At 40.1% G+C, this 24,719-nt stretch overlaps 1 protein-coding gene across 4 annotated transcripts in view; it reads right to left on the reverse strand.

The window, feature by feature from the left end:
• grik2 (glutamate receptor, ionotropic, kainate 2) overlaps positions 1-24,719 on the reverse strand; it is a 195,306-nt gene that overhangs the window by 39,685 nt on the left and 130,902 nt on the right. For all 4 annotated transcript variants that reach the window (XM_035416372.1, XM_035416346.1, XM_035416354.1 and 1 more), the window contains 4 exons: positions 22,546-22,752; positions 17,676-17,899; positions 9,838-9,956; positions 4,797-5,014 (listed from right to left, as the gene is read on the reverse strand). In XM_035416372.1, coding sequence (XP_035272263.1) covers positions 4,797-5,014; positions 9,838-9,956; positions 17,676-17,899; positions 22,546-22,752 — 768 coding nt within the window. The remainder of the gene's footprint in view (positions 1-4,796; positions 5,015-9,837; positions 9,957-17,675; positions 17,900-22,545; positions 22,753-24,719) is intronic.

Raw genomic sequence — 24,719 nt, forward strand, 5'->3', positions numbered from 1 at the left:
GCACCCCCAAACCCTTAACTACATCATCTGGCATCATGGGAAAAGAGAAGCAAATCGAAGGCAGCAGCATCATCGGGGCCCTAATCAGATGTGATTTTATTAGATAATAAGTGAGTCACAGTGGTTGCAGTTATTAAATAATTCAGTGTTACTGTAGATAGTCTGTGGGGATGTTGTGACAGAGCTGGAAAAAAAAAAAAACAAACAAAAAAAAAACGAGCAAATGATATTTTAGGCAGTTTTCTGTGAGTATCCCGCACTGGCTTTTATGTAATTAGATATCATTAGATGTGTATTTATCCAGAACAAATATGAGTCAATAATAATAGAAACTGCTGGTTTTTGCCCACACACCCCCATAACCCCCATTGTGCAGAACAAAACAATATTTGAACTATTTAGTTCAAGTCCATGATTCTTAGCCACTAAATAATACTTCATTTACCAACAGATGAGCCTCACAGTTAATAAAGACACAGTAGTTGCTTGGGTTAAATAAACATTTGACTTTTGGCTTTGACTTTTTTTCTTCTTAGAGGTTTGTGACATTACTTTTGGTCATTATTTACAAACAGGTTGTGAAGAAAAAACCCAGGTCAGTGTGTCAGCTGATGTGATGTATGTTAATAATCCTAATGCATTGTTATATATGTTAAATGTTTTCAAATATGCTACAAGATACATTGTTATCGTTAAGAAATTATTATTATTATTATTATTGTATAATTTAGGAGGGCTCCTTCGAATAGATGTCTCTATGGAATCAATACGAACAAGTGACATACCCTACCACGAAACACTGCCAGCACTTGATTGGATAGATGCACTGCATCCTTGGTTTCAGCTCTGTTTCCAAAACCGGAACAATATGGCAGAACGTTGATAAACCTTTAGTTATTCCACCTGAACAGTCCGCTAAAATATATTTCTGAAAACATCTGTGTTGAAACAGACAATGCAGTTGCTGAATCTTGATTGATATTTGTTTCGCTGTGCCTAGTTTGAAAGTTTGAGCCTGGTTTTGCAATCATTTGCATAGAATAAGGGCGGAGTAGATTCAATGTGAATACAGAAATGACGAAAGTACCCCACCACTCGCCAGGCTGCATTAATCATGCGCTGCATGCCCTATACATAGAAAATGAATGGAATGTGTTCAGTGCCAGAACCGGTGTGAAAGCCCCGGAAGCATTACTGCTTGTAATATTTCTCAATACGTTTGTTTTACAAGAATATTACCCATTACACCATTTTATCATTTCCAAAGATTGAGCAATGGCAGATCCATTTATGGTTGCTAGGGCAACAACTGTAGTAGCCTTGTACTATGTATGACAGTAGTACCCAATGCTGATGACTTTAGACATGCTGTTGGGACCTAATTGGTCAATATAATATGTTAATTGGAAATGAACGGGAGATTAAGGAGCCCATCTGCTGAGAATCCTGAGGATATGAGAAATCCCTGAGCCATTTTTGGAAAAAAATGGATGGATAGTACAGGAGTACGGCTGAACCTGACTGATGAAACCCCAGTGCCGCATAACACAAAACAAAGGTTATTCCAACACAATCCAAAGGTCCAACACTAATCTAGAGATAATTATTGGTAATTAGATTTTTTTTTTCCACAACAGAAAAACGAATGGATAACCTTGAGCCTAATTCAAAATCAATCCCTCTTTTCTGGTGTACTTATTTGGTTCTTCTCAGGCATACTTAGTTGGAAGGCCAGTCAGGACTGAGCTGGCAGACGTAATCCCTCCATCTTGAAAGGTACTAAAATGCTAATCTGCCCCAATGAAGAGAGAGTTTAGTGAGCATTTGGAGTGAAGACCGGTTTGGAGTAAAACATTTTTTTTTTTTTTTTTAGTTTTTTTTTTTAATAAAGTGAATTAAAAATGTGCAAAGCAGAAAGTACAACAAAATAAAGAACCAAAGAATCTTTTACAACTGACCATGGTTTGATGGTGTCTTAATCATTAGTAGACTATTTTGACATGTTGTTGACTCTGCAGGAAATTGAAGAATTCAGAGAACTGATTGGATGTGACAAGTCAGAGCAAAATCAATAATGCGCAGTGCATAATGACGGTTAGGTGTCTTTGTGAATTGTACATATTTTATGGTGTACAATTTCTAATGAAAACCAAAAACAACATAATGACTTATTTATATTCTGGCTGTACAAATAAGAATATATATATAATTGCGCAAGCAAGTGGATGTTTGTGTGTGTGTATGTGTCTCTGGGCCTGTGTGAAAATATACAAATGTGTGTGTGTGAATGTACTGGTGAAAAAATAAAAAAATCCAGGGGTGTAATAATTGGCAGTAGCTGCTTAAACAAGCCAGATTTCCCAGCCATCTGGCTCAAAAGAGAACATTTGGTATGTCACTGAACCTGCACGGATGTGTGAATTTAACTATGAGGATGTAAAGCATTTAAGATTCTAAACAAAGAATCAGAAACGAAAACATGAAGGCGCTGGGCCCTATTTCACATACATTGCTTAAAAAATCGAGGATAATTTGATGCGTATCTTATCAAACTATCTAATGAATTAAATTCAGGCTTACTCTGTTTCACAAACATGAATTACAATTTGATTTGTTAATCTAGGATTGAATCATCTCAACAATTGAAACAAATGTGCACCCACTCTGCTTTAAAGGGGAGATGAATCCTTGCCAAAAACATAATCATACTTATATAGACACAAAGGAAGGTGACGCTGACCTTTTTGGGATCACGTGATGTTGAAATTGAAAAGCAATATTTTTCAAACTCTTATAAATGTAAACTATGTTGTTTTTTAAATTTTGTTTTTGTGTTGTAGATCACAAAAGTATGGAAACACAGGTGAGTGTATGTTTTTTCACCTCTAAAGATCAAGAACTCATCAAGAGAAAGCAATCCTAACAGGCAAATCAAACATTCAGAGTGGCCAAAATGAATTTCACTCACTTGCTTTCTGATATGTCACCACACTGAAATGTTAAATTATATTATTTTTCAGCGAATGTGACAGCAGCTACAAAAGCAGCTGGCAGCAGGTCAAAGTCAAATATAAAAATACATTGCCAATACATATCCACCTAATTTAAATTCTACATTTTCAACAAAGAAATGTACTTAAACTGAGTTAGTGCTTAACCTCACAGGACATTTGGAAACGCTATGAAAACATTTATAAGTGATTATGTAAATATTACCATTGTGAAACCCTCTGGCAAATTATATCTTTACCTGCATGGAAACCTTCATTAAGATTCACCCTTGCTGAACACACAGATATGAACACAATGATATGTCTTTTGAATGCAAGGTATTCTTTACTGATTGCTCGGTAGGCTATCCTGTGGCTTTACTTATATTTTCATTTTCATATTTTCTTTTGCTTTAATGATAGCCAATTTTATTTCTGATATTTTTGTCTCTGCCTTGGTTGAATTTCCTCATTTTACTACTGTATTTATTGTGTAATCCTGTATCCTGTTTGTTGAATTTATTTTACTTGTATTCTTGTCCTAAAACGTGAAGCACTTTGCATTGCACGTTATGTACGAAACAAATGAACAATAAAGTATATTATTATATTTTCAGCGTTGCCAAGACAATATAAAAATGTACTAGTGTAAGGAAACAGAGCTCAATGCAGTGCGTGTATCATTCGCTCTTAGACTATTAATTGCTGGAGGTAAATAATTATCTCATGACTAAATCAGTAGCGCTCATAAAGACAATTGTACAAGTGCCTTAAAATATTGTGCCAGTCTCTAAAAGCACATTCCCTTTTAAATGCTCTTCTTACAATAATGGCTTGTTCATTAACAAGAACCTCAAGTTCATTTCGGCTGCTGGTGTGTGTGTGTGATTTCACCTTGTGGCTTATAGGCTATGTTCATGTTATCCAGCTAAATTAAGCAGCGGCTTTTTCACTTTACAGCGTATGGCTGTGGTAACCAACCCTGTTCCTGGAGATCTACTATGCTGTAGGCTTTCATTTTAACCATAATTTGTCATACCTGGCCCTACTATTAGCAGCTCAACAAGATCTCTTGCAGTTGAATGAGGTGTGCTTTTTTAGGGTTAGCGTGAAAGCCTACAGTAGCGTAGAATCCATGCACAGGATTGGTGTATAGAGACAGGAAGAATGGGGAGCGAGAGAGAGGGAGAGACATGTAACAAAGGTCACGTGGATGGATTTTAACTGCTGACATGGCAACTCCCAATGAGCATATGGGTGGTGCCTTCCAGGCTATGCCACGATACACCCCTTAGCTTTGAATTCTGACAGCAAAATGGAGGAAAGATACAGCTCTGCAATGTTAAAATAAAGATGTGGCCGTATGTGCTGTATATATGCGTATATATGCACTCTTGCTCTGTATGTGTATGGGTTCGTGTCATGAAGTGGGGGGCTCTGTCTCTCACTTTTCTTGGGATAGCATTTTGGGTTTTCATTAATGCAAAATGTGAGTATCTTGGTTTAAAGCCTATTTTATGCATTATCAATAGTAGAAAGCGTGATAATGTAACCTCTGGTTTCATTCCTGTTCACTCGACTGATCAGTCCATAACTCTTGAGGTGGTTTTACTGTAATTTCAGTTGGCAGTACAAATGGCAGTAGCATATTAGTGTACTTTTGCCCACTATTGGCTACACAAAAATCTTATTGAGAGTGAGGAACATTACTGCGTCATGGAATCATTCACTGTAGACAAAACAGGAATAGCTCAGTCTCTAACACCCACAAGAGCTCTCACCTACTCACATAACATTTTTACCCACCTTGAAGAACGTCATAGTTGACCCATCTTCCACCACGCCATACTCGATCTTAGTCTGTTTGGCGAGGTCATCGGCGGAATCGATTGGTGACTCCATGCGCTCAACAGTGAGGAACGCGGCCAGGTTGGCGGTGTAGGACGAGATGATGATCAGCGTAAAAAACCACCAGATCCCGCCTACAATCCTGGTGGAAAGAGCTTTGGGCATGAGCTCAGAACCTGGTAGAAAGGAGCACAGAGAGGTACGTCAACCGCCACCACCGCCCATCGGTTACATCGCTAGGAGATTCGCGTGGGATTCACCACCACTTCCTTTTGGACACAGTGCCCAACAGAGAGGCGCAGGGCAGGGCTGGGTTTTGTCGAGATAGACCAGGCTAGATGATGGAAGCTGAAACAAGCTAACTGTGTACTGCAAGTAACCCCCCCACTGAGTTCTAACAGAAATCATAACCATAATCTTGCCAAGCTAGTATGCGAAAAATCTGAAGGAGATCCAGGGCTACAGGGGTTAGAGGGTTTATCTGCAACCCTCACCAAAATACAAATAAAAATAAAATAAATAAAATAATAATGATGTACTTGCACATCCTACAATGCCTCACTCCCACTCCACAACAGGGAATATCTACTAGATTGTTATCAGGATTCAGTGGGAATATTTTACACAAGGAAAGATGTTTGCCTCGCTTTGGTAGGAGGAAATTCAATTTCATTTTTAGGTTAAATCATACAACTTAGGTGTTATCCTTTTTCATATATAGACTACAGTCTCTTGTTGTAGATCAGGTGTAAATATTGAGCTCCAGTGATGACTGGGATGACGTTTACTTATTCAATGTCATTGATGTGGTAGAGATATTCACATTCTCGTTGTTACTACCTTGGAGATATAATATTCATCTCATGCTATAATTTTAGTGACTGCCTGACAGTATGTGTGAGTGTAAATTTTAAAGACAATTATTGAAGAAGGCTTTGTATATACAAGCTATGTAATGATTAAGAGTCTCATTTATGAGATATTTTTTGACATGTGGTTGGCAGTACCTTTCTCCTCAAGTAATTATTAATGCATATAACTATGGACGAAGTCTTTTAATTTGTAAAACTAGGTGTGAAAGATGATTAGAAGGCATTCGGTACAGCATTTACATGTCTATGTTTAATTTATTCAGATTGATTCAGACAGAGCAAATTTGCATTACCTGGACACAGGGATTAGATGGGGCACTTCATAATTGTCTCATGAGTGACTCATTGAACTCGCCATTTGTATGCAGGGTAGGGTGAACTGTTGGCTTTAACAAGCCCCAAAATGCAAAAATCTCCTGCCATTCAGTGTGTGTGTGTAGAGAAACTACATTTACATCTCAGACACCCAACGTTCTGACACTGCTGTTTCACTTTGTCGTCCCAAGGATAACATAACTACAATGCCACAGGACCCTTATGAGGGTGTCACACATTAGTTCAGATAATCCTCATTGTGTCTGATTGTTTGGTTGAATCCTACAGCAGTTTAACTTGACATAATATGTCCATTTGAGTTAATTACTCCCATATTTTTACCTTAAGTTGAGGCCTTATTATATCACCAGCATCAAAATGATAATTAGTGAGTATTAAAACCACCACCATGACATAACTCAAAATATAGATTCATTGTAATGCTGGACCTCTCTTTATAATCATTATATCATCATAGTATTGCGTGCTCATTCAATAACAATCTCCTATCATTTAGGGACTACCTTTACAGGTTTTGGAACTCATGAAACCGACTATGTCAGAAATAGTCAATAAAGTCTGCAATCTGACAAAGTATGATAAGATATACTGTATTTTATTATTTTTTCTATTTATTTATAGTTATTCTTAAAAAAAAAATTAAGTCCTATTCCAATTGAATGGAAATTATTAAACTCCTATTGCAGTGCCTGACCAAACCCTCTATTCTGTGCAATAAGTACTGGCTGGAGTTGCTTGTCCATGACACAGTTCTTTTTTTCTTGTTTTAGATAGACAAAAATAAAATTCACAGACTTGGTGCCATATACTGCATATATATCTCTGGGAAGTTTAAAATTGTCTGCAGTACATTGAATGTGTCCCCTATTTGTCCAAAGTTTTGTCCCAAAAAAATAAATAAATAAATAATCAAGGATCTTGTTCTGTTTGTTAAATAATAATATCCCACAAGTCTGACCTGAGTGAGATTCTATATCGAATCATCACTATATTTGGCGCTGTAATAAAGGGGCAGTTTCAGCTGCCCCTTTATTACTTTACGGGAGTTGGAAATATAAAACCTGCATATACCTATCTGCAAATAAATTCTCAATGCATTTTTTTAAACTTAAAAATAATAAAAATGTATATATAAAAAAAATATATATATATATGATAGTTTTTATGTATATTTGACAAATATTTTATAAATGAATAATCTGAAATTTTTGCAAGAAAATTGAATTGAAACATTTTGACATTTTGATTCCCAAACTTCAAAAGCTTTCCCCAAACACAAAAACAAAGCGTTGGGACAAAACAACTGAACAAAATATAATTTCTATATTTCCTCAGGTCCATTCATAAAAGGCCCAGAAAAGTGATTCCATTGTCACAATTGTATTATCATGCAAGAGTTATGAGGAAATGTGATTGGAGCAGGAAGAAGCAGTGTGTAGAAGTGGGCGGAGTCAGGAATGGGAAGGAGAGGAACAGGAGGAGCTGTGAGTGAGAGGTGGGTCACGGGTGTTTGTGTCAAGCAAACCGAAGCCGATTTAAGTTGTCATCTTGCACATTCAGTCTTGAAGCAAAAGGCAAAGGACTGTGGGAAAGATATGCGATTATATTTTCTCTCTTTTTTTCCCTTTCTGAATATTCCATGCTGTGAGACGTCGGTTCTCGAGACAGCCTTGCTTCGCCCTAACTTTCGCACAGTCCGTTCATTCTGCGTCCCCACCGCTCGGGGGAAAAAGAGCTTGGACATGACAGCCAACTCCAGTTCCAGACTTCTGCCCAGAACGCTGTGAAGAAAAAGAGAGACTTTGTGGCTCCCATCACTCACTCCTCCCAGCCAGGTGCACAGTTAGACATGATTCAACAACCAGTACACAATTACCCATGATGCCCTGCAGCCCACACTGCTCTTAGACAACAGCATAAAAAAACTAAATTAACAAACAAAATAAAATAAATATTTAAATTCACAGTTCTGTAACCCATGGCAACCGGGAAAGAGCAAATGTGACATTGACCAGCTCCTGCCTTACCCCATGAACCTGAGAGAGTGGTACCAGTTCCCGCCACCCGAAACAGAGCCTGGTTGGGGCTGACTGTCATGTACCCAAGGTAACGTCATGTCCAAACACACCATCCCACAGTTTTCTGGGGGTGAGCAAGCCATGGACAGGGAGCCTCTCTACAGTGTAGGTCTGTGCAGATGCTGAGGTGAGGTCGGGGGCCTCATGCCGAGAGAAACAGTGTCCTCCTCTAGCCTCCGGGCCTGTTCCTCTGATGACTCCACGTTTTCTCAATAGCCTGATTTTCCCGAAGCCCTAATTTACCCTGAATCGTAAATCACACCAACTCACAATAGTCCTGATTTGCCCTGGCCCACCAAACTCACCCTGATTTTTCCAAATATCTCTGACTCACCCAAAATCACCCTGGCTCATCCTGAATTAACCCCACAGTGAACATTTGGGGTCTGAGGTCCTAGAGTTCCAAGCACCAGTATAAAAACAAAACAAACCGGGAAATAAAATGTTTATGGAAAAACCAAATTATCCAAGTCAAGTTAAGAGTCTGACAACCCATTCCATAATAGAATATAGGAAATGGAATATGATAACAGAAATACAAATGTACATTTTGGATAGGTCAATTTATTGGGAGGAAACAATTTTAGAAATGAATCCTCAATCCATCAAATTAAAAAAAGGTATTGATGCAGATTAAACCTTTAATTAAAAATATAATCAACTGATCAAAATCTAGTCTGGTCATACCCCTTCTCAATATCAGTACAAAAATATTAAAATTCTGAAAGACATAATCATTTGACCATGCATCATTTTCCTCTTGCAGGCATGCACAAAAGTGTCATAAATCGTTCCCGGCCGCACACTTTTGGTGTCCACAACCAGCAAAATGAGTAAAAACGGTCAGATTTTGCAGGTGCATCTGCAGGCACTGCTTTGTCATCAACGTGCCACGGCTGACCAGTCCTTTCCGTGATCCATTCCATTCGAGGGAGGCAGCTCAAACGCAAAACTGACCATGCCAGATCCTACATACCCACCGCTGCCTCCCGACCAAACCTCAAATATGTTGCATTGCCAAGAAACCCAAAATATATATAAATATATATCAATGCTTTTTTTTTTAAAGTTAATGCAACATATCTCACTGGCATGCACGTTTTAAGATGCATGAGCTGTAGAATGAAATCCCTCTGTTTCATTTCAACAACGCCTGATAGGACCGTTCTCAATCCCAGGGCCCAGACCAGTTGAGAAGACGTGATATCAGGTCACAGAGGAGAACAGGAGAAGGAGGACAAACTTAGAGGCAGTACACTGCTCCTCTCTCGTTCTGACCAGTAGTGTTGGGGGGGTGGGGTGTGGGGGGGGGACTTACTTACCTGTGCCGTCAGTAGGGGATCTGTGAGAAGGAAGACGACCGGATGAAGGTGGCATGCAAGGTGGTGAGTCCTAAATTCTCTGCTACCCTTTTCAACCCATGGCATACACTCCACACACACACACTCACTAAGTTTTTGCCTTTCAAACACATACACCCATCAGTCCTGCCCTCTGCTCTCTCTCTCTCTCTCTCTTTCTCTCCCCTTTCTCTTCTTGTATCCTTCACTCTCCCTCTCTCTCTTTCTCACTCTCTCTCTCGCAGGAACGTTCTGCATCTGGCTACATGCACAGAGGCGCCCATGCATCGGTTTGGCCTTGCCAAGAGCAGTTTTACCCCCAGCAAAAGAGTGGGACATGTGCCACCAAGGGAGAACAGGCTGAAGCGTGTACCTTGCTGCATGAGAGCTCCAACTCCGAACCAGAAACTATTTAGCAAGGTGAAATTGTTTTCCACCACGTCTGAGTCGGGATTGCACGGGTGAGGGTTATACCACTCATAGGGACTAAACCTGTGGCAATGGACAAAAAACAACACAACAGTTTAGAAATAGAAAACAACAGCAGAGATCATGGCAGCAATACACATAATACGACTACAGATAACACTAATAAAACAGCTTTTACAACTACCACTAATAATAATAATAATAACAAGAAAAATAAGCCCGGTTCACCTGCAGAAACAAGGGGAGAAAAAGAGGTTAAATCATTGATGACGACAACAGGAAACAATGACTAGAACAGCAACTACAAGAATAACACTAACGTGACATTCATGACGTTGTGAAGAAAGATGAAGGACACAGCACAAAGAGGTCCTTTCGTACAAAAATAGCTTTTGCTGTTTATTCTATAGTCTATAGTAGTCTAGTGCAGGTATGATATATTGTTATTAGGACATATTGATATTAATACATTAATAATCGTCTGTTAGGATTTAGATTGTTAGACATATTGCAAAATGTAGGTGAGGCATTTTTAATTTTCAGTAATATTAGCTTCCCTGCTTAGACAAAGGCATACATTGACGTGTTTATATTAAAAGCAATTAATTCTGCCATTTAATCAATTGGAACCTGAACAGGCCCTCTTTGTCACTCCAGAGAATGCAATCCAGATAATCTTTCCAACTCATTACGATTCTGCAGATCAAATGTTCGGTTCTCATAAGCTGAACACCATATCACACACGCGGCTTTCTCTCCGCTCACATTACACGAGAAGAGAGAGATTTTTCATTTATTTATGTTAAGTAAAAGTGACATTACATTAGTAAAGGTTGATTGGGCTACAATTAAACAGCATGACCTAATTCCACTCATGCTGGAGTGGCGAGACGAGGAAACGGTTGGAGCCGAGCACCACAGGATTACTAATCAAATGACGATAATGTGTACTCCATATCATAGTTCTGTAGACAATATGTTTCTTTACACCCCAGCAGTAAGGGATTACAGAGAGCAGGCAGAGGTGGAAAATCAAGGTTCAGAAAGTAAAAGCCCTCCCCGGTATTTTGTTCCAATCGTCTGGGTTCACGAATTAGCACAATTACTCAGCCAGGAGGTGGAACTAATTAGCAAAATCAGCTGGCTGAGTTTATGGGTGGAAGGAACACATGGCAGGACTTTTACTTTCTGACCCCTGGACTTTCCACCTCTGAGAACAGTGGACGCTTTCTGTTTATTTATATAAGATCTAAACAGAAATTCAGATATAGTAAGGGAGGTTTGGACATTCACTTGCAAGTCCTACATACAGAACAGAGCCATCCTGAAGACCTGAACCACAGCGGCTGTCTCTCAGCACATTTGTTTGTTTGGTTGTTAGTTGTCCAAACCAGATTGAATTTAGTGGACATTTTACCTCATAAAGACGGGACTTGTCCACGAGGCGGGAGGCCTGAGGCCACTCACTAATGCGCCGAAATCCGATTACAGCTTGAGAAGAATGGCCTTTACAGAGCATGGGTGTGTGAGGGCTGTCATTCCCACCTGTCTGAATGGCTACATCCTGCAGGGGGCAGCACTGTAATGGTACCCTTTTAGAAAATGCCTTTTATTCGATTTTCAAGGTAATGCGCACGGCCAGCGGCTCTCAGTTCTGCTGTTGGTGTACAATTAAGTTGACCTTGTTTTATCTCAGGTCATCTGTGCTGCGGGGGAATGTGTTTGTGGAAGGTCAGCGTGGAGATAGCATATCAAAAACTAACAGCTTCTTTTATTTTGTATGGAGACAGGATACTTGACACCATAGAGATATTTAAATGGCATTACATTCTGAATAGCTGGCTATTTATGTGTAAAAATGTCTGTATTTTCAACAGGAATGCTTTTGTCGGTTCGGCATCAGCAATACCATTTCCCATTTCAAAGATCATGTCTGATTTATAAATGCAAGCCTGGTTTTCAAAGACAGGAAAATGCATGTACAAGAGTGCTTTTGAGAAGCAGAGCTTGAGGGAAATATCTATTAATTGAGCATCCGTGGGAGAATTCTAATTCATTTTATTTAAAGACAATTCAAGTCATCCAAACTGTGTATTTCAACCTACTACTCAATCCTGAAAAACAAAACATGACACAAATTCTGCAGGTGGTATTTTTAAGATATTAAAACTCAATCTTAATATCTGGCTTTCATGTACTTGAAAAGAAGTTCAAGTTCTAGAACACTCAGACTCAGGAGAGTACACCGTATTCATATAAGCCTTATTTATTTATTTACTTTTAGAAACAAACAAAAACTTGTTTTGCTGTTTTTTTTTTTTTACATTAAATTAAAACCGAACCTATAGGTGACAGCAAGGATTGTGAATAAAAATTCATTTCCAACTCAAAATGATCTCCCATAGGGAGCGTTTTTTCCACATTTATTTACTTTAAAATGATGTCAAGGGCTGTATTCAAACCCCAGGCTGCAGGTGGCTTCCCGCCGGTTCGCAATTACGACTCTCCCGTTCCAGTAACGAGGAACATGACAGATAATTTCTCAGGCGTCATGCCAGATAAACTCTCAATGTTTCCTGTTGAAGCATCCAATCAACTAGCTTCGACATTGCAAACAAATCGCTTGAATCTTTTTTTTTTGAGTTTCCTGGTGCACCTTACCGCAAGATGAGACTTAACGGTTTGATACGACATTGACAGGCAACAATAAAAATGTATGAGCGGAAAGAGGTTATTTTCAGTATTATGACCCAAACTAAGAGCTGAGGGTGCGGCCCCAATTACGGTTCAGTGAGGGGCCTGTCGCTGGACCTGTCTGAGCTACACGCGGTACGCGGTGTCCTCGTATTGTTGCCGTTGGCTGGGCAGTTTGCTCTGTACTGCCCCAGCCAGCCATGCCCTTCAAAAGCAGAGTTAACCTCACGCACTAATCATCCGGCCGAGCTCTTCTCTTACTGCGAGTGAGACCATAAATCACTTTCAGTCCCGCACGTTAGAAAAGCATATTCCGCGCAGACAATAAATGATACAAGACCTCCACATCCTTCTGACACCGGGCTATTGAGAGCAGGCAGACAGCGTCTGGGACAATCTCCTATTCACCGGCGTGCTTTAACTGATGAAAAAAAAAAAAAAAACTAGGAATAACTGAGCAAAGGATTCTTTCACTTTTAATGGGTTTTTAAAGTTGACAATGGGAAGCACATTACTGCGAGCCTCTCCTCGGCATGCAGGGTCCTCTGCACAGGACTGCAGCTTTGTCCTCCTTTCATGATTAAGTTTCTCAATTTCTGAAACCGTGTTTGATAGAGTTTCCCCTTGTGGCATCGGGGGGAAGGGGGTGAGGGGGGTGGGGGGCTGGTACAGGGTGGGTGTTAACCAAGGAGCACAGCTTTTATGTAGACGGTATAAAAGTATGTTTATTTAAATGGAATAGGCCCATTCAACACATTTCAGTGCAGAAAACTGCCCTCGCAGCTGTAGTCTTGTGTCTGACATTGTGGAGGAGGTTGTTGGAGGGGGGGATACTGGTGGGTGGAGAAATAGATGCCTGATGATGAAATAGATTCCTGACAGATGTGCGTCTCTGCCGTGCCCTGCGTAGGCCCTCACCAATCATTTCAATGTGCCCTTGAAGACCTGTTGCTGGGTTCAGCTCTTTATGTTAATGCAGGGGGGATCTGACATGTTTGAGCTTCTCATCACCCACCTGGCCCCTCTGACCCACTGTAATGGGTGCAAGGTTGACCCGCCGTGTAGAGGATTTAAAAAACTATAATCTGAGAATTAAATGCTCCACCGGAGCTTTCACAAATCAATTAGCTTGCACGCTGGTCAATGGAGCAATTACGAGCGCCCGATAAGCTTAGCGGGTTTTTTTTTTCCTAGTCTTTTTTTGTTCTTCTCCTTTTATATCCTTCCACATAAATAATTACAGCCTCAGTCCACAGCTACTATGTTTCTGTTTCTGCAATGCAATCAGAGAAACAATAGAAAACAGCTGCCTGAATCCATTCGGTATTCTGCCACAGTGTTCAAAGTGTCAGGCTGATTTCATTCATTATAAACAGAAGAAAGCCTCAACACCGGTATGCCACCATATCCTCAAAGCATAATTAAATAATTTGCCTCGTGTTCAGAGATAACCATTCCAAAATGAGAGCGGCCTAATTAATTATACCAGTTCCTCAAGTTTGAGGCGTGCCTGGAACTAAACCCAGCTGCTTTCATTCTCCTCCTACCCTCAGCATGGAAAAAACATATACCTGCTTCAGAAAGCTATTTTAAAATACTTGGCTGATCGCCTGATCCACAGAATAGAAGAAACATAGTACAGCATTAAGCATACAGTTGACATATTTTAGATATGAGCTGAAACTATCAGAAATGTTCCTGTTTGCTAAACAGCTGAATAGAAAAATCGTATGCTTGCACTCACACACAAATATATGAGCAATTATATGCACTCACATTCACACATGCATACACAGGCATGCACGCACTTTCATTAGCACACATTCACACGTAAACACATTTTTAAACCTGTTTCCTTTTTTGCAGTGTCAATCTTTTTTTTCGGAGGTTTCTGTCACTGACAAATAAATATTCATGTGAAAACAGTAAGACATGCAACTGGAAGTTGAAGGAGGTGACTTTCTTATCTGTATAAAATGAATACAAGGTAAACAAATTGAAGGGGAAAATACTTACAACTTACCCAAAACTTTCTTATTAAGATTACTTAAAAAGTAGGTGCATATTCTGAACCAACTTAGATGACAGTTGCAGCTTTGTTTCTCTCTCATGTGATCGCCAGTAACATTGAAAAAAGTGAGCATTAACCCTAAAACTCCCAGGTTGTAACTGAAAGTAGTCACGGTTACCCAAAAGTTTTAGGGTTAACAAGAGGGTTGTCTTTTTCTTTTCTATTTTCTCCTCACCTTGCTTCAAATGCTAAAGATGCAGATTTCTCAAAGAATTCTAAAACTCTGGGACCTAAACCCGTAGGTAAAGTTAAAAGCGGAATCAGAAAAATGTAGCCAAAACTCTAAGGAAAACTATAAAATGGAACTCTACATGGAACCACCTCAAAATCAAAACAAAATGGCAAGGGAGAACCGCAAAATAGAACTGTGGTGCAAATGAAAACGAGTGCGCAAGTCTCTGCTCCGCATTGGTGGACCGACCTGTGGTGTGAAGAGAGGCGAGAGGCAGTGGTCACCTCCAACACTCGTGTTAATTAATTCATCAATCAACTAATTCATTTATAAAGTACAGCTTTTGAGACTGTTTGATGTCCTAATGTTTAAAGGCAGAAGAGCCACATGGTATAAGCGATACGGTATGCCAAGTTCATTTACTTTAATAGTTTCAGCAGTTCCCTAAAAGACAATTGGATAGACTGAAGTCCCATAATATTTCCGTTCCGAGAGCAGAAATGGCTGTTCATGAATCGTCTTCCAAATAAATCAGTGCGGACGAGTTTCATATCAGCACTCACCAATTTAATAGTCATTTTAACACAATGCAGCTTTGCTCATTCCTGCACACACTATATGACCCAGAGATTTGTGAAGCCATTTGCATGAGCTTTGAGTTTGTCTTTCTTTCTAGAATGAAGAAAGTGTTAAAGCAGTGGAACAGATCTTTTTGGATGTTCAATGTGACATTACGCATTGAGCTAAACGGTTCCTCTTGGAGCATATGATAACTCATCAACCTGTTTCTCTCATCCTCAAGTTAGGTCTCCCCTGTACATTCACTGCCTTGCACTAGGCTAAGCAATATAAAACTTAAAAATGCAAAATAGAAAGGACCAGAGGCTGGAGCATGTGTGACATACACTAGCCTTTTTGTTTTCATTATGTTTTGCTTGGTCAACAATCAGCAATCAACGGTAGTGGTAGCTACGCTGTGCATTTGAATTTATGTTCCGAGTGGATTTGGGAGCCATAATTATTCCAGGGTAAAGAGCTGTGATGACATGCATTTGAAAGTCGGGTTTAGATAATGTGCCCAACTGCTTAACGTGTTACTGCTAATTATAATTAATCACACTTTCTGTCTGTGAGCCAGTCGCTCTCTCTCTCTCTCTCTCTCTCTCTCTCTCCCTCTCTCCCTCTCTCTCTCCCTCTCTCTCCCTCTCTCTCTGTCTTTCCCCACCACGATGCCAGTTTCCTGTCGGATCTTCAGGATCTCTCTCCCACTACACTACAGGCTACTGTTCAAATAATAAACAATACAGTAAAGACCTTTCCATCGTGTCGGTGACTGGCAGGACACTAGCAGACACCCATAAAGTCCCTGACCAAGCACATTTGAAGCAAGGTGAAGGAGAAAAAGAGGAAAGAAAAGACAGAGAAGATGTTTGTGACAGCAAGAGGGGAGGGAATTGAGGAACCTTGTCTGCGATGCGTCAAGTACTGTTCTTTTAACTCTCTCACACACGCATTACACATGCACACGCAAACTCTCCCCTCACTGCTCAACACCACAAGCACAGGCACATGCAGGCATCCTCTCTCTCTCTCTCTCTCTTTCTCTTTCTCTCCCTCTCCTGTCTCCCCCCCCCCCCCCCCCCCATTTGAGATGGCTGATTGGCTGATTTAACGCCTCTTTTCGTAAGGTCTGTGCTGTGTTGGGCTGTATTATCTCCTCCGTAGCAGAGTGTGCAGTGAGATGGGGTAAAGGGGAGAATAAAATCAGTTAACAGCCTCCATTATTCCAGGAGAGAGGACTCGTCCCTTTACGAGTTGTCAAACTGCAGAGCACACACAGGGGACGTTTTGGGGAGGGGAGAGGCACTGACAGATCGGTTTGCAGTCACCCACAGACTAGTTTAAATAAACCATGCTTCGCACACAGAGAAAGGCACTTTGCATTTTTTTTTTCTTCTTGGCATTGAGATTTCAGAGACTTGCACTGGTGAGAATTTTGCTGACAATCTTAAGGGGAAAATATAAACTGTGGGCTGACTGAGGCCTCAAAAATAGTTTTATTTACTACATATTATGTCAATCCAGGCTCCGTGTTTTGGCATTCCCAAATGGCTCATAGTTTTATATGAAACTCTAAAAACCTACAGGATTAGATACAATATACAGAATAGAATTTTTTTTTTTGTTTTGTATTGTTTTATGTTGTTGTTATTATATATTTGTTCATTTTGAACAACAACAAAATACTTGGATTATAATATTTCAGAATCCAATATAATATTTATGTTTGGTTAATATATTCAACATATTCAAATGTTGAAATGTTGTTCATGTTTTCATATTGATATTGACATAAGAAACGTCAGTTTAAGCAAATGCAGCTGCTAATTAGAAATATGTAATAGGCCCTGTCTCTGGAACAAAATTAAAGTAAGCATTCTACAAATGGGTGAGAGAATACCGGCAGTGTCTCAGTCACATTGTGAGGTTTACAGGCCTCACAAGTCACATAAGGTCACCAAAGGTCAAGTAGTTATTTATTACCTGTCCTAATATTAGGACAGGATGTGCAAACCATTGGGTTTGTGGAGGTTTTTTGAGGAAATGCATTCATAAAAAATAGATAAATACATTTTTGTTTTTGTTCTGGAGATCGCAGTGGGAAAAGGTCAGCACAATTCTACCCAGTGCCAGAATCTGCTTCACAAGGGGATTAGAACGTTAGTGTAAAAGGGTTAAAGGTTGAGTTTAAACCCCTCCACTCAAAAAAAAGAAGAATATAGATATATATGTATACGTATACGTATAGACGTAGATATAAAAGTCACAGAAACTGACATGTTACCTGGCTATGACAAACAGCACACAACTGACACCCAAGTAAGCCAGCAGAATATACATCCAGATATCAGGCGAGAGCGGGTTGAGGAAGGAGAACACCCCGGGGTTGGTGCCGTTGGGCTTGCGGTACAGAATACTTATCCCCAGCGTCATGAAGGGCTTCGAAAAGTCGATGACTTTCTCCCGCACGTAAGTGATGGCCAGGGGAGCCACTGCAAGATCAGCTTTCTGTCGACACAAAACATAAAGAAGAAGGGGAACGGGTCGTAAGTCAGCTCCTCCGGATGCCTTAGAGGCAATCAAATTAAGAAAACAGACCCTTTACACATGAGACAGTCTGTCCCACAGCAGTTAAGTGGAAATTTAAAGCCTCCTTATTTCTCTCGGCCTGTCTCTCATTCTCGATTTAGCAGCTACAGTTTCGGCCGCTTTGCTCAGTCGTAAAGCAGCTAAAGACGTGCGTGTGCGCGAGGCCGTCCGGGAGAGCGCGGCGGGGCCGGGTCCGCTCCCGCGGAAGACTGATGACCGCCGGGCTCCGCCGTCGCTGATTAAACCGAGGTGTTTCTGGCACCGCGGAGGACCGCGAGACCTTCCTTCATCCAGCTCTGGCTCTTTCAGAAAGGAGGGGGGTACAGAGAGTCCTGTGTGTGTGTGCGTGTTTGGGGGGGCCTTTGGGGTTGGTGGATGGGGAGAGCGCAATTCTAAGAAATAAAATCCTTGTATTCTCGGTGGAATAATCGGCTGGTTTTAATAAACACACAGGGCCAGTGACATGATTTTATTTTTTGCCTGAATGCTTTGACGGTTTGGAATTAATTGATTCTCAGTTAGTTAAATAATCCTGCTTACTGTGACCCCCGACCCCCTTTCCCTCCCTCTTTTCCTCCCTCCCTCCCACCCTACACAAAACTGCTCTCATGAGCTCATCCCGACATTGTTATGGGAACTGCACACACTTTATAAGCCAACAGTGAGTAAGTGACAGTTATGGAGTAAATTGCAAGATGTTATATTAACAGTAGAAAGGCCCGAGGGGCTGCCAGTGGACATTTGGACTTTAAAATTAAATTACTCCAACACCGCAAATGCAATACCCTCCTCATTCCATGACTTTTCCTAAATATTTGGGAACTGCATTTTTTCGAATTCTAAAAACTGGCCCATTAAAGAGACACCAGACATTTGTGCTATTTTTTTCACGAAACCCTCCCGCCAGACTATAGGTAGCAGGTGCTGATACCCAGGTGTGAATGTGTGGCTCTTTCTGGCTCGGTATTGAGCAACTGAATGACCAAAGCTTGGATACAAATTGCTTGATCAAGAACTATCAAAACTAACACACATAATTACACAAAAATAATTCATTGCAATTGCTGAAGATGATTTACTTTGATGACTGACTTCAGCATGAGGATCACTAATTGTCGGCATTGCAGTTATAGAAATGATTAGAAATGGTTCATAACTGCACGGCGATAATGCTTCTGACATACAGTACTTGCAGTTCTTGACTGAAACTGTTACTTCAGCAAAAGGCAACTGCATGAAGTGCGGTCGATTTGTGTGCGGTCCCTGCTCACACAAAACAACCAAAGATGTGCGGTCCCTGCTCACACAAAACAACCAAAGCTGTGCGGTCCCTGTGGAATTAATGAGTAAGATGAGAGAGACAATGCATATGTAAAATCACACTCCAAAAAGAGGGAGCAGGGGAAGGGAGAAGCGAGCTGAATTCATTATGACTGAAGAAATGACTTTTTAAAAAATGTTGCACTTTTTGTTTTGGGCATTTTGGGCCTTGTTTTGGGCATTTTAGCACTTTTCTCAGTGTACCTGTAATATGCCTTGACACATGTTCTCTTAGCATAAATAACAAAACTGCTACGATTTATAAATTGTTGAAAGTGATACAGTTGTGTCCTTTATTTCAAGAAAATAGTTTTGAAACTGATCCTTTCATAATCCTTGCAAAATTAGGTCCTGCGGGTACTGAAATTGATGCTGTAACGCTGGATCAGCCAGACGCCGCTGGGCATCAGGCTTGGCGGTAGAAGGTATTAAAAAAACGAGGCCTTTCTAGTGGTTTTTTTTTTTTTTTCTGAAAATAATAATGTTCAATAAATACACCAAGTTAATAGGCATTTCTTTACTGGAAATTAAACCCTGGGAAGTGTTTTTTTTGATATCCCAATCGTGTTGAATATCTACCTTTGGTTTATCACTCAGTCTATTTATCATTGTGTCTATCAACACATGATGGATGTGTGGCAGATCCAAACCTTTATTGTGATATAGTTTTTTTTGTTTTGTTTTGTGGTTTTTTTTCACAGAATTATAATTAATTCACAGCTCCAGACAGATGTGTATCTTAAATGGTTACTGCAAGGTCAAACGGATCATTTTTCAGAGAAATACCCACCAAGCCCTTGAAGGTGAAAATACATTAAGCCGCAGTGAATGCGTTTCAGTCATATGGTGTGCATGGCATGTCAAACTACCATCCAGCGCTAGCAGAGTTGTGTATCTTAGAGGTTTGGGGTGCTGTTCTAAGCCTCTCCTCTGCTGTGCTGTTACAGTTACACTGTTAGTGGTAACAAGATTGATTCTGATGGTCCTTACAGTGCAATGAGACGACAGAGCAACATTACAGTCAAATATGAATTTTCAGTAGTGAAAAAGAAGCACAAATAGCCTCAGGACTGAAAACGGTTAGGTTTTCTATTTGTCTCCTTGTTAGGTAAACAGTAAGAGGCGGTGAAGACTTATATGCCCTCTACAACAAAACTGCACTCCCTGCTAGCACAGTTCCAGGCCCACTCTACTGTCTATGCTCTCGGTCTTCAACTGCACACAAATGACTTTCTATTCCGTAACACATCCCAAAATACTGCCTGTCCCCTTGGTATAGTACCACGTCTGAACAAAAGTTTGTTCCCTTAAATTCACTGCCGAGGTACAATTGTTCTGCCGTCTATTCTAGTTGGTGACTCCCGAGGGACATGAACACTTTATGATCAATGACAGATATTGCTAAAAATATGACAGACCATAGAAGACATTAACGATGTGGCAATGCTATTGACATTTCAAAGTCACATCAGTTTGAAATGTTCAATATTTACAACGTGGAGGTTGTTATGTTTGTCTGGAGGTATCAAGCCCCCTCTGTGCCTGGTCTTATTTTGTCAAGCTTAATGATCTCAACCCTCAGACACCATGTGAGTTTTAATAAGCTCTATGGGGGAAAACAGCCAAAAATCTCTTCCAGTCTCCCCTCTTCTCTTCCTCTAGTCAATAGCCAGAGTGTGAGGTTTTTTTTTCTTTCTTGAAAAATGTGTTTCACAACACTTTTTGATAAACAACAAACTCAATTTGAAAATAACCAATAGGCTTTTTGACCAACAAAATAGTGGCAATTCCATTTCACCAACCATTCGTAACAACTATAAATGAGACGCAAAATGATTTTAAATTATGAGACAATGACTTTCACAGCAGAAGACAATCACAACATAAAGCAAAAAGATTAGTGCAGAGGGAAGAAATGCTTTTGCAAATGCGAACGCAGATGTTTTAGCATTAGTATATGCATTAGCACAGTCTGGTTTCTGACCTACATTAGCTGCATGTGTACCATTCAAATGGAATTCGTTATGGAAGTTTTCACTTTTCAAACAACCTCATCTACTGTTGAATAGCCACTGGTCCTGGAACACAAAGTTATGTTTATTCTCCTACTCCCTACACCCACCTGCAATGTACTCATATGTGAATTAATGAGAGTGATCTGGATTTGGTCAACGTGATGTCAGCCTGGGTCATTTTTACTGTTGAAATATCTCCAGATTGCCGGAGGCATTACTGACCCACAGCTTAGGCACATCTTTAAGTTCAAGGCTGTAGGTTCAATTCCTAGGTGGGGTACTGCTTGAGGCTGATCTACCAGAAGATTGTAGAGAATATGGATGTCCAGTAGCACCAATACGTGTGATAGTCTTTTCCCATGCAAAAACATGAAGGTCTCTCAACATATTTCACACAAATGGGAGCTGTTCTTCTGTTCTCTATTTTGACATCGTCAGCTTTGCTGACAAAAACTGCACTGACCATTCAGAGGTGCGACCAAATTCAGCCAAATGAAAAACATATTTGGACTAGTCGCTTTGAAACAGTGGAAGTTGCGAATGGTTACAATGAAAATTCCCCAAAAAAGTTTGTTTATGCATTTATGTTCGCCACACACTGAGAAGGTCCTCACAACAGCTTCATGTTTGCATATTCTGTTTGCAGTAATAACTATGCACTTTCATTTATCAGCAACATTAGTGCTTTCAAAATGTTCCCAAATGCTACTTTCTCTTTTACGACCACCAGACGCTCAGGAGCTTGTGGCTGTCTACATTCTGAAAAGTGTTATTATCTTTGCAGAAATGAGCCCAGAACTAATATTTTACCTAGCCACGTAATCTGAATTAATCTGCACATTACCATCTATTAGTCATTGTGATTATTCAATAGCACAGTGGGAAAGGTGTTCTCTGGCTATGACTGGGAGATTCAATTTGACCAAAAAAAATATTGATTGACTAAAAGAAAAAAATACTTTTCATTTGTAATTACACTGTAATTTTTATTCTATTTGAATACTATTTCAGTTTAGTTTTAGTTTTTCACACAAGTTTAGTATCAGACAATTTTTTTTCATTAATTTTGTTCATTTTATCGTTAATAATAACGATAATAATCTTGCAACCAGTACAATGTTTCGCTACATTTCCACCTTAAATGTCATGTTTGCAACTTCATAATGAATTCAAGAAACACAATCCAAAGCAGTAGGCCCGCACTGCGACCCGGCCCTAGCAGTCACTCACGTGGTCCATGAGCTCCTTGACCATGCCGTTCCACTGGCCCGAGGTCTCCTCCTGGGCCCCGTACTTGCCGTCCTCCACCAGCCGGATCTCGTAGTTGAAGCCCAGGATGCTGGCCAGCTCCCGCAGGAGGTCGATGCAGAAGCCCTCGAAGCGGTCGTTCCCGTACAGCGGCTTGTCCGACTTCTTGAACATCACGTAAGGCTCCTCCTGCGGAGCATTGATTAAAACAGGAGAAACGGGAGAAGAGGAGAGAAAGCGATGGATGAGTCTCACTGCTGGAAAGCAGGGCCAGGGCTCAAGCATTTCCTCAGATGGGCCATCGAAGAACACTCGTTATTTCTGAAACCTCCCCATTGCGAGCGCAGGCGTGCAGGGACGCGGAAATAAAATCATCTGTTCAGGGGGTAATGTGCTGGGGAAGCCGAGGAGGGATGGCCTGGGGTTGAGGGAATATGTGGGGGGTGGGGGATGTAAAAAAAGAATGAACACGTGTTATTTTAATGGTGCAGAACCTGTGTGGGGCACCAATAGGGGTGCATGCATCAAATAGTGAAAATAGATAATCCCTCTGTATAGCTCACTCTCTGTCTCTGAATCTCTCTCTCTCTCTCTCTCTTCTCTTTCTCTCTGCTCAACATGTGAATGATCCATTTGTTCATGTTTTCTCTGTAATATTTTAATAGTGAATGAGCTAAAAATGTACTAATATATTGTTGTTAAAAAACGTGTTAAGTGTTGCTTTGTAAAAATGAGTAAGAACAAAGGAAAAATATGCTTCCCTTAGTCTCTTTCAGTCTCCCTGTTCAATAACTTTTAAAATCTAGATCAGGACCAAATATGAATTATAATCATGAAATTCTATTTTATTTGTTTGACGTTCAATTATGGCTGTTCAATTGGGCTGAATTAAGTGGTCAATCTCTGGTGGGCCTCATAAAGTTGAGATTTGATAAATTAAAATAATTATCTTACTTTCTTTTTGATGACTAATCATACAGATTTGACTACCACAAGTATGAGCACATGGCAACATGTACACATATGCTCAAGCACAACCAGACAAACAATTATTACCCACACATTTATATATAGGTTAAAAACACAGAGGAACAAAAGGATGAAGGGATGAATTCACGCAGAATCAAAAATGTTTGCACATAAATATTTATCTAGATTAAAACTAGATATTATGGACACCCTGGTGTTCCAGCCAGTAAAGGCACCACATTTCTGGAAATAGATTAAATTTGAGTACTGCTGGAATTGGGAAATGGCCATGATTAAAAATAGCCATGATTAAAAATAAATACATATTCTTTTGATGTTATCATTGCTGCTTGGTGAATTGGGTTGGAGATATCTGGAGAATTATTAGTAAAACGCATTATGCTATTTTTTTAAAAGTCATCCTAATATGATATTGTAGGATTTAGGAATCTATGGAGACAGAATAATGAATTTCTTGCACTGTCAGAACAGTGGGCCTCATTTACCAATATTTTGTGTGTAAATTTGCATGTAATTGGAAATGAACTAACAAATATAAACAAACAAGCGTGTATAGAGACAGCTTTTCCGTAAACATGTGTGTGTTGATAAATACCACCTGTAGGCAATTTAAAGAGATGGTTGAGAAAAGACAAGCGAAAAAGGAAGTGGTTTTAATGGAAGTACAAGCCAACATGTTTTATTCAATAGTGCAAGCAGTGGAGTGTCAGGACTGAGGAAGACTAAAGCCAGGCAAGATATAGCTGTTGTTGTGCAGTAAACTCTGTCTCAAGTTCCACGCACTATGCAACGGGTAAAATGAAAATGGTTTTGCATGCAACTGGAGGCAAAGAAGAAAATCCTAGCCCACAATTGAAGCCTGTCAGCCATAGGGGGGAGGTTAGAGTTTGGCCCAGTTGTCTTTGCTAGGTGAACGCATTGGCCAAATTATAGGAGAGATGTCGCTGTCTAGAATTACCCCAGAGGATGACAGCGATATGCTTCCCCTGTTGTTGCACAGACTAAGGAGGGGCGCCTGGGCAGTCGGAACTGACTCATGAACCATTCGTCATCCTTAGCAAACAAATCAGCCTGGTCTTTGAAGATGTGTATGCGCCGAAATGTGCCACACACCAAATCTTCTAATAAAGCGATAGCAATGAATACTGCCCTATTTATAGAAAATT

This window comes from Anguilla anguilla, chromosome 1, assembly GCF_013347855.1.
Source record: "Anguilla anguilla isolate fAngAng1 chromosome 1, fAngAng1.pri, whole genome shotgun sequence".
Classification (NCBI taxonomy): domain Eukaryota; kingdom Metazoa; phylum Chordata; class Actinopteri; order Anguilliformes; family Anguillidae; genus Anguilla; species Anguilla anguilla.